Source organism: Mustela putorius, unplaced genomic scaffold (assembly GCF_011764305.1).
Source record: "Mustela putorius furo isolate JIRA1106 unplaced genomic scaffold, ASM1176430v1.1 tig00000997_pilon_pilon_pilon, whole genome shotgun sequence".
NCBI lineage: Eukaryota > Metazoa > Chordata > Mammalia > Carnivora > Mustelidae > Mustela > Mustela putorius.
This window is the reverse complement of record NW_025421527.1, coordinates 3,009,553-3,019,874: the sequence shown is the minus strand read 5'-3', so window position 1 is coordinate 3,019,874 and position 10,322 is coordinate 3,009,553. Positions and strand designations below refer to the sequence as shown.

Sequence of the window (10,322 nt, the reverse complement as noted above, 5' to 3'; positions counted from 1 at the left end):
ATATAGAAAAATCTTCGTAGGGTTTTTCACAAAAACCATGGGTAAAATGGAATACATCTAACTGAAAATTATTACTATAATCAGGAGCCATCCACACTGGAAAGGATCCAAAGCTATCACTTCCAATCACTCTCTCATCACGGAGTCCCGCCTGTAGTAGCCCAGCCTCTGACTGAAGGCTAACTAGGGGACCAGACAATATTAAACGCCCCGAAGTGTTATGAAGTCCCACCTTTGTTTCTCTTCCTCCTTTTGGTCCTAGTTTTTAGCTCTGGATGTGCATATCTTCCATCTACTATTTCACGTATGTGGTGACAACTGAAACATTTTAACAGGATGATGCACTGTCCTGTCTCAGCTGACGACTCCTTTGACCTTCATGACAACTCAGAGCCCACAGACCCCTCAAAATCCTGGCCATCCATCTCTTCATTATTTTCAAGAAATTTCCCATTTTGTTAAGAGTATTGTTCCAATGGGTCACCGGGAAATGGGGACAATATTCCAGGTAACAGGATAGTCATCTGCCTTGTGCTGGAAGTCAATATTCTATTAATACACCTTAGGGTTTTGTGTTTTGTTTTCTCTCCCATTTCCTGTTAATTCTGTCACAGGCGTGCTCTTCCCTAACTCCTACGTCCCTTAGGCTACAGGATTTTATGTTGTATATCCCCAGTCCTATCTTTACGAAGCCTATTTTGGTTAGTTTAGTTTAGTTGTGTTATTCTCTAAGGCAATCTCATATCTGGTATTTTGCCCCTTAAATCTCTGCCTTTAGCTTGTGCCTAGAATATCCAGCTCTTTTCATACTTTACTTATAACCTCGAGGCTACTGGTCATCTCTCATATAACTGCATTCTGTTCCTTCCAGAGCTGGAGGCTACACGGTCCATGTATTGTACAGAAACACAATTAACAGTGGCTGCACGGAAGCCCATGTTGATTATGCTCAGTGGCAAGGAGCCCTGCGCTAGATACACATGCCTGCCAAGCCCTCGTTCTGAGGGTGCTCGTGCTCAGAGGCTTTGCACCCTCATCTTGGGTGCTCCACAAAACAGAGTCACTTTCTCTGTCTCCGGAAGGTTCCATTTAGGGGCACTTACACTTTGACTTCGGCTCCACGTCACAGAATACGTGTGCTCTTCTCCAGCAACTGTGAGTTCTAAAAAGAAATAGTTCCTCCCTTTCACAAACTACACTCTGGGAAGGGATGTCAGATTGGTGGGCAAGAAGACGAGATGCTCTGTGGCACAGTAGGGACTCCCTGGGGGCTCCGGCAGTCTTCCAGTAGTCTGATGACGGAAGCAGGAGCCTGAGGGAAACTGGGCATGGCTTTCTGAAGTACCATCAGAAAATCTTTTGAGGGGCTTGAAAAGTCCCCTCCATTGTCACAGAGACCGGTGCCACAGTCCTGCTCCCTGTCCAGTCCCCACGTCCCCACCTCATACCCCTTACAAGGCACGGTGGTGGCAACCATGCACCGTAACAATTATGCTATTTGTAACCCCTCTTAAAGCTCAAGTTCTACGCTTTATTACTGAGGGCTTCCCTTCTTTCTTCCTTCTTACAAAACCCCATTGTGATGAGGGTAAGTGGGCAGAAAAGGTGCAGAGCGTAAGGTTTCCGGATCCAGAGACGATCCTGAGAAGGCGGCCTCACCCCTGCAAGACTCTCCTCGCTCATCACACCACTTTTCCTGACTCTCCAGTCAGAACCTCTAGCCAGCCCCCCTGCCTACTGTCCTCCGTTTCACTTGTCCTTTTAAAATGTTTGTTTATGTAAGAAAAGAAGAGAGAAGTGTTGTATGGCAAGACCTCAACCTTAAACACCCAGAGATCTAATTTTTCCACCATTCCCTTTGAAGTGAATGCGGCCGGAGAAAATTCTGTAATAAATCTGATTATTACAATAAGCTGACAATCAACATCTAAAATGTACATTTATATATATATATATATATATATTTTTTTTTTCCTGAAAAATATCAACCTATTCTTTGCTGAAGCTGCCGCACATAGGTTCCCTTCTACCTAAAACATTAACTCACGGGTCCCTTGCACAGCCCTCTCCCTCAGTCCTTCCAAACACAGTGCCAGTCCGGGACCCCGCATCATTCGTTAGGGGAAAACTCCAAGGAGTGGACTGAGATTCCCTGTTCCTCTTGTCTCGGACTTTGCAAATGTACCTGCCCCACAGTCATTCCTGTATCTTCTTCCATCCCTGCTGTAGCCCAAGCGTCCCCTTCAGTGTTCTCGGTTACACTTCCTTCTCCGTGCCCGCGTTCTGTCCTCTCCCTGCTGACTGATGCCCTGAACCCTAAGCAAGCCGGCCTCCCCCATCCTGGACGGCAGGGTTGACACTGGGGCGCAGACACGGAGCAGGCGTGTGTCCAGGTGTTTTCAGACTGTGGGTTTACGCCAGATCACACACGCCCTCCCGAAGCGGGTGTGCGAGAAGCCGCAGCCCCGCTCGAAGGAACCAGGCAACCGACGCCAGAGGTCGACCCACGGCCCCTTGATCGTGACCTTTTCAGGCAGAAGCGCGGAGGCTGGACGCTGGGGAAGGAGGAGGGAGCGACCGGCTGATGCCGGGGCGACCACGGAGTGCACCAGCTCCAAAGGCCGGCCCTGACTTGCTCCTTCCGCACACATTGACCGAGCACCTGCCCTGCGGGGAGATGCGGGGTGAAGGGACCCGGGTCCCGGTTTCCAGCTCCCTGCCCGCGCTCCCTCCCGCAGGGTCCTCCGCGGAGGCACTCGTGGTCCCCGCTCATGACCTAAGGATGCTCAGAGCGACGTCCTCCACGTTGAAGTGATGCTCCCCTCCCTTCCTACACTTTAAAAAATATTTTATTTACTCATTTGAGAGAGAGAGAGACAGAGAGACAGAGGCCAAGCCGGGGGCAGGTGCAGAGGCCGAGGGAGGAGCAGGCTCCCCGCTGAGCAGGGAGCCGGATGCGGGGCTCGATCCCAGGACCCTGGGGTCATCACCTGAGCTGAAGGCAGACGCTTAATGGACTGAGCCACTCAGGCCTCCTTTTCTACACATTTTTAAATTAAAAAAAATATATATATATATACACACATATACATATATATATATATATATAGCAACATCCTCAAATTTTATTTATAGTAAGCACTGGGTGAGGTGCATAAACAATGAACTTGGAACACTGAAAAAATAAAATGAAATTTAAAAAAATCATTGCTGGGGCGCCTGGGTGGCTCAGTGGGTTAAAGCCTCTGCCTTCAGCTCAGGTCATGATCCCAGGGTCCTGGGATCAAGCCCTGCATCCGGCTCTCTGTTCAGCAGGGAGTCTGCTTCCCCCTCTACCTGCCTCTCTGCCTACTTGTGATCTCTGTCAAATAGATAAATAAAATCTTAAAAAAAAATTAAAAAATAATAAAAAATAATTGCCCAGAGAAAATAAAATAAAAATGTATATACCAATGTCCTCAAATTTTATTATTTATTTATAATATTAAATAATATATTTATAATGTGTTATTTATATTTAAATACAACTGTTAATCATATAAATGTATTAATAATTAATATTTATTGCATTAAATAATATATAACATGTTCTATTATGCATGGTATATGTGTATATATAATGTATGTATATCACACATGTAATATATATTATGTATAATAATAAAGGTGTAAAATATGTTATATATGTATATTATACATATATTATTTAATAATAAATATGCGTTATGTTTATTATGTATTTACATTATATTTATTATAAAAATATGTATATATTTATATTCTTATATTATAATAATTAGTATATATTATATAATATTTACAAATATACAAATAATAAACATATATTTATTGAGTTAAGTTATAAATTTTTTAAGTTGCCTTGAGAACTTAATGAATATTAAAAAGGTAAGTAATGACTCTTGCTCTTACCAAGATGGGTTAATAGAAATTGGAGTTGAACTCCCATCTTAAAAAATTAAATTCTGGGAAAAATGAACATTTTCCGGACATTGTACAACAGGCAGCATAGGGGCCCCAAGAGAAAAGAAGGCACAAACCCCTAACACTTCCATCGTCACAGAGAGTTGCCCTAAAACAAACACCTATAAGGCAAAGGTGACATAAAATGGAGTTGCTCAAAATGGAATCTACTCGATTAATTTCAAAAGGCAGTAAAAAATGAGATTAAAATTTAACACCAGAGATTACTCAGTTGGATAAAAAAAAATCTACTTATATACAATCTCTAAGGTGTCTACTTTAATTATGAACCACAGGTCACTTAAAGATTCAAAGATGGGAAAAATACATGCCATGACCCCCAAATTGAATCCAAGCTGTCGTGACTGTATTAATATCAGCTAATGTTAATTTTAGAACCAGGGACATTCTTTGAGATAAAGGGCGTAATTTCAGAATAGTAAAGTGTTCAATTTATCAAAAAAACATAAAAATCCCAAATATATATGTATACAATCATAAAAATTAAAAATTCATTAAAGAAAACACTGATAACTGACAAACCTGCCGTTATAATTGACTCAGTAACTGAAAGAACAAGGCTACCTCAAATAAGGATATAAAAGGGCAAAGAGGGGCGCCTGGGTGGCTCAGTGGGTTGGGCCTCTGCCTTCCTCTTGGGCCATGATCTCAGGGTCCTGGGATCGAGTCCCGCATCGGGCTCTCTGCTCAGCAAGGAGCTTGCTTCCCCCACTCTCTCTGCCTGCCTTTCTGCCTACTTGTGATCTCTGTCTGTCAAATAAATAAATAAAATCTTTTAAAAAATCACAAAACCTGTTGAATAATTATATTGTATACCTGAAACTGATGATACTGCACGTTAATTATACTTCAATTAAAAAAATTTAAGAACCCTAAAGGCATTATGACAAATGAGCCTGACACAGAAGATTATAGATTGTATGATTTCATGTATATGAATTTCTAGAAAAGGGAAAGCTAAAGGGACAAAAAGCATGTCAGTTGCCAGTGGTAGGTCTAGTGGTATGAGTAAAAGACTTAGTGAGAAAGGCACAAAGAAATTTTGGGGGATGATGGAAATGTTCTGTGTAGTGATTGTTGTTGTTTGACAACTATATACTTTTCCAAAACTTAATGGACTTTAAAAAAGGTGAAATTTATTGAATGGAATTATACTTTACAAATCTGATTTTAAAAAGGCTGACTGCAGTATAAGAAGTGAAAAGTAATTGCTAATAAAATCTACAGTAAGCAGACATAGAAAATCTTCTTTTTAATGTTAATATTTTGAAAACACATGGTATACATTCTAAAATTTACCGAGGTTTTCACAAGCTTGGGCCACTCATTGGCTTTGAACTTTTGGAATCCACAAATGATAAGATGATGACTTTATTTGGATGAACACATACCAGTGTCTCTAGAAAAAGAGAAAGGTGGGAGGAAGTGGGGAGGGAAGGAGAGAGGCAGGGAGAGAGGGAGCAAATCTTCAAGTCTGTAAGAGGGAAGATGGGACAGAGTTAGAAGGGAAGAAGAAAAAGAGGGAGAACGGAAAGAAAGATGGGGGAAAGGGAGGAACAGGAAGAGCCAAAATGTCAAAATGTATTTATAATTCCCATTTTCATCTTCTGTGTTCAAATGTCTATTTATTCAATTATCCCTTCTACAAATACGTATTAAACACCTCCTATGTGACAGAGCTGAATGCACAGATGACACATTAGTAGACAGACAAATCCATGCTCTTATTGACTCTGCATGTTAGTGGAAGAACAAAATATGTCCTCATTTCAAATAATTCTTGGAAAATGTTTAAAACTTGTCTACTGAGCTAGAAGAGGCTACCTCTTGGGGATCTGGCTCTTCAGCCATGCTCATGCATGCACAGACATGCAAACACAGGGGATCAGTGTTGAAGTACTGGAGGCTGATGGACAAGGTGTGGGGTGTGGATTCATGTGCTCCTGACTCAGGCCTTAAGGGATTCTGTACGTTTTTAATTACTCAAAGCCACGTCTTCCGTGGGCCCACTTCCTTTGCAAAGTATGGTCTTCTTGAGGGCTGCCTTTACTTCACGATTCCTCAGACAGTAGATGATAGGGTTGAGGAGGGGGACAATGACAGTGTAGAGCACAGACACCGCTTTGTTGGAATCATAGGCATACATGAGCTTGGGGCGGGCGTAGGTGAAGAGGGTTGTGGAATAGAAGAGGATTACAACTGTTAGGTGAGAGGCGCAGGTGGAAAATGCCTTTTGGCGGCCCTGTGCGGAAGGGATCCTGAGGATGGTGCTGAGAATGGAGGCGTAAGATGCCACCACTACACAAAGGGGGACGGCAATGACCATGAGGGCCAAGAAGAAGTCTACTAGCTCAGCCTGTGAGGAGTCCTCACAGCAGACATTGAGGAGCGGAGAAATATCACAAAAGTAATGATTGATGCGGGGTGTGCCACAGTAGTAGAGTCGGGCTATGAACACCATCTTAATCATGGCAGTCATGAGCCCACAGAGCCAGCATCCCCCAGCCAATGTACCACACAGCTGGTTGGTCATGATAACTGAGTAGCGTAGTGGATTACAAATGGCAACGTGGCGGTCAAAGGCCATGACAGCAAGAAGGATGTACTCAGTGCAGACAAAGGTCACAAAGAAGTAAAGTTGAGTCATGCAGCCATTGAAGGAGATGGTCTTATCATGGCTGAGGAAGTCTACCAGCATCTTGGGGCTGATGACTGTGACATACCACATCTCCAGGAAGGAAAGATTGCTCAAGAAGAAGTACATGGGCTTGTGCAACTTCCCATCGCTGCGAATGGCCAGGATAATGAGAGCATTCTCCAGCAAGGTCAGCAGGTAGGCTGCCAGGAACATGAGGAAGAGCAACATCTGGAAGGCCGGCCGTGTTGGAAATCCCAGAAGAATGAAATGTATGGTCGCTGTACGGTTATCTACTTCCAGAACCTTGCTGATCATACCTGGCTGGGGGCACAGACAAAATCAGTTTTTCCTGTGTCCTGAGCACCAGCCTATGGTTCCTGACATTGACAGAGCCCAGCAAACTCATGGCAATAGAAGTCCTCCTGCCGTTACACCTTTACTTCCTCCTACAGCATGATCAAAACCAAAATTTGGGCAAAAATGTACTTTAGAGAGCTTATATTTTATTTTTTTCTCAAATTGAGCCAAGAGTGATAACTCATCCAAGGTCCCATAGAAGTGAAATTGGAAACTTCGGACTCCAGTTAGTTCTATACCTTCCTAATACATCTCCATTGGGCATAGGAGGATGGCCTTCATAGCACCCCTTCACTATAAGCAAGAAATCCAATTTACTGCATATGGGAAGGAGATAGGAGATTCAAGTGTTCATCACCCAGATTCTGGGGGACTCTGGAAAAGTCTTATGGCCCCACTAACCTATAAGAAAAGATTTCTACTGTTTTGGGTTTTTTTGTTTGTTTGTTTGTTTGTTTTTCAAATTTATTTGACATACAGAGATCACAAGCAGACAGAGAGGCAGGCAGAGAGAGAGGGGAGGAAGCAGGCTCCCCGCTGAGCAGAGAGCCTGACGTGAGGCTCAATCCCAGGACCCTGGGATCATGACCTGAGCCGAAGGCAGCGGCTTAACCCACTGAACCACCCAGGCACCCCTCTACTGTTTTGTTTTGTTTCCTATTTAACAAGGTCGTAGAGCTTAAATGAAGCAATATTTGAGCAAACACACAGGGTTAATAGCAAATTTGATATGAATATTCACCAGCTTCCTGGAGAACAAAATCAAATAGATATTTTAAAAGGTAATGTTTTCTTTCATCCAATTCATTGTATGGAGTACTTGATTAGGAGTCTGGAAAAAGTAAATCAAATCCCACTTTTGTCTCCCTCCAGCTAAGTGAGCATGTGACTTCATTTTCAGAATACTAATTCTTTTATTTTCAAGGTGGATATAATATAATTTCATCACATCTGTAAACATCTAATGAGCTTTAAGGTTTAAATTAAATTCCCATGGAAATTCTTGTGACCTTTCCAGGATGTTCTGCTAATTCTCCCTGCCAAAAACTCAACACAGATCGACACAGCCATTGTTAATGAAGAAGGAGGGGATTGTAAGACCTTTCCAGGGGTATCAGGAAAAATGGAGAACCTGACGCCTTCTGCCATCAGTGAGCCTCCTGTATGGTTACCGCCCACCACCACCACCATGGATGCAGTCTCCTTCCAGGGGGGCTGAGAATCACTCTGAACCTGAACCTCAAACCTCCCACCTTCCATGTCGAGTGCCTCACCCTTCCCAGGCTTTCTCTGGCATCTATGGCCTGATTCCTCCCTCCCACACTCGCCCAGAGTCAGTCTCTCTCCTTCTCTTCTCCTCAACAACTCTGCTTGTGTGCAGGACGTATGACGCACGGCTGGGGAAGGCTGTCTGTTTTTCCTGAGCTGGAAAATGGCCGCCCACCCCATCCACCTCCCTCTCGCTACCCAGACCTCGCTTTAGGATCCTAAAGGGAGGCAGAACAGCCATCTCTTAGGGACCCACGTTAGAGAGGAACACAGACACGGATAAACAAACCAATACCTGATAGTGCAAATTCAACAAGCAAGTTTGTTTTCTGGTGGAACTCAGCCTTTAATTCACACACACACACACACACACAGGGCACAAAACGGCCCCTGCTTGCCATGGCCTAGGATTCACGAGGTAGTGTAGGGATGGTGGAGCTTACAAACAAGGGATGGTCCCTGAACCCCGAACTCCCTCAGCTTCTTTCTACTCTTCTCTGAGGGTGAGGATCCAGCGGCAGGAAACTTGTTAGTGAATAACTTAGGCCCACCCTCCAGCCAGGCTTTTGCTCAGCACACCTCTGTCCTGGCAAACGGATGCATGAGATCAACCTGTTTCCAGCTACTGAGGACCCATGAGATCAACCTGTTTCCTCCCTCCCAAATGGGGGGAGCATGTCCATTTGGGAGGCACATCCTCGATGCCCGGTAATAAGACACCAGTCTCTTGAGCTGTGTCCTTGGACTCATTCCCTCTTGCATTTCTCTATTCCAACAATGGGCAGGGAGGGCATTATACCTGGAAGTCCTTTCTTCCTGGAACCCTTCCCAGGGTCCCCCAGGAAATGTGATGATGCAACATATTGTCAGGACTTCAGCAACAGGCACTGGCTGTCATTGTCAGAGGAGATGCCTCCGCCCTGAAGCTGGGCTTGAAGGCAGCCCCTGCAACTGGAGATGAAGACCTAGCACATGCGGGGGGGATGTTCTCACAGGCATCGTGCATTCTTTCCTGTACTTCCCCCAGGAATGTCAGGGTCAGAGGCAGCGCCGCTGGGGAAATGAGCATGAGAGAAGGATCGGACAAAATAAAGGAGGAAGAAGAAGGTGTACAGAATTCTGGCAAAGACATCTGACTGAGCAATCTTATCATTTAAGCATAGGATTAGCTTTGTTTTCCAGTAGTCCACTAAAAGAGGAAAAGTCACATAAGAGAGAAAAAAATTGGAATTACAGTATGAGCACCTCTGAGCCTTGAAACTCTCCATATATAGAAGATGTACATATTACAGAGAGATCGACAGATGATAGATAATAGATGGATGATGGGTAGGTGGATGGATAGACAGACTTGTATCTATATATATAATATGCTTTGCCAATAGTCCCATGCTATGTAAATGCAGGACGGGGTCTAGGTCTCAGATCTCCAGGGCTGGGCCATCTTAGTCCCATCAGTGGCTTCCAAGGTCACTTATCAATTCTGTCTGGCAGACAGAAGAGGAAGAGAGCAAGGCTCCGAGAGTGACAGCCTTTGTTCCCACACAAGATTGGCAGCAAGCAGGTCCCTGAACAGAATGGGCTGCCCCCGTGGCAGACGAGGCCTCACGTTTGCAAGATCTGACGGCACAGTACTTCACGTGAGCCTCACCGTCGGCAGTTAGCCCGGACAAACATCATAGTGCCTCGTTGAATCTTACCGTCTTCCTCTTACGGTATATACCGCACAATGAACAGTGAAATCTTCTAAAGGGTTAGAAATCATCCGAACTGCAACCACCATCCCCTTTGCCAGACCCGCCCTCAATTAACGGAGAAACAACACTCTCACTCACGTCCCTGTGTTGCACCTTCCCCCTCCCCCATGTCCTCATTCTCCTTCTCTCCTATGGTCATTCCACTTTCTCTGCCACTTTCTCTCTGTCTGTTTCCCAGGGCGGAGCACTCCTGGACTCTGCATTTTGCGAGGCATACAGGTGGGCCGATGCAGTAAACTGAGGGATCTTCAGGAGCACAGATCACTGGGCAATCAGATTACAGCAGAGTCTTAAAACGA

The 10,322-nt window shown here is 44.4% G+C and overlaps 1 protein-coding gene across 1 annotated transcript; it reads right to left on the bottom strand.

The window, feature by feature from the left end:
• Positions 1-5,977: 5,977 nt before the first annotated feature.
• Positions 5,978-6,955, bottom strand: LOC101682579 (olfactory receptor 6Y1). Its single transcript, XM_004775954.2, has one exon. It carries the CDS (start codon positions 6,953-6,955, stop codon positions 5,978-5,980), a length of 978 nt encoding a protein of 325 aa, XP_004776011.2.
• Positions 6,956-10,322: the final 3,367 nt, after the last annotated feature.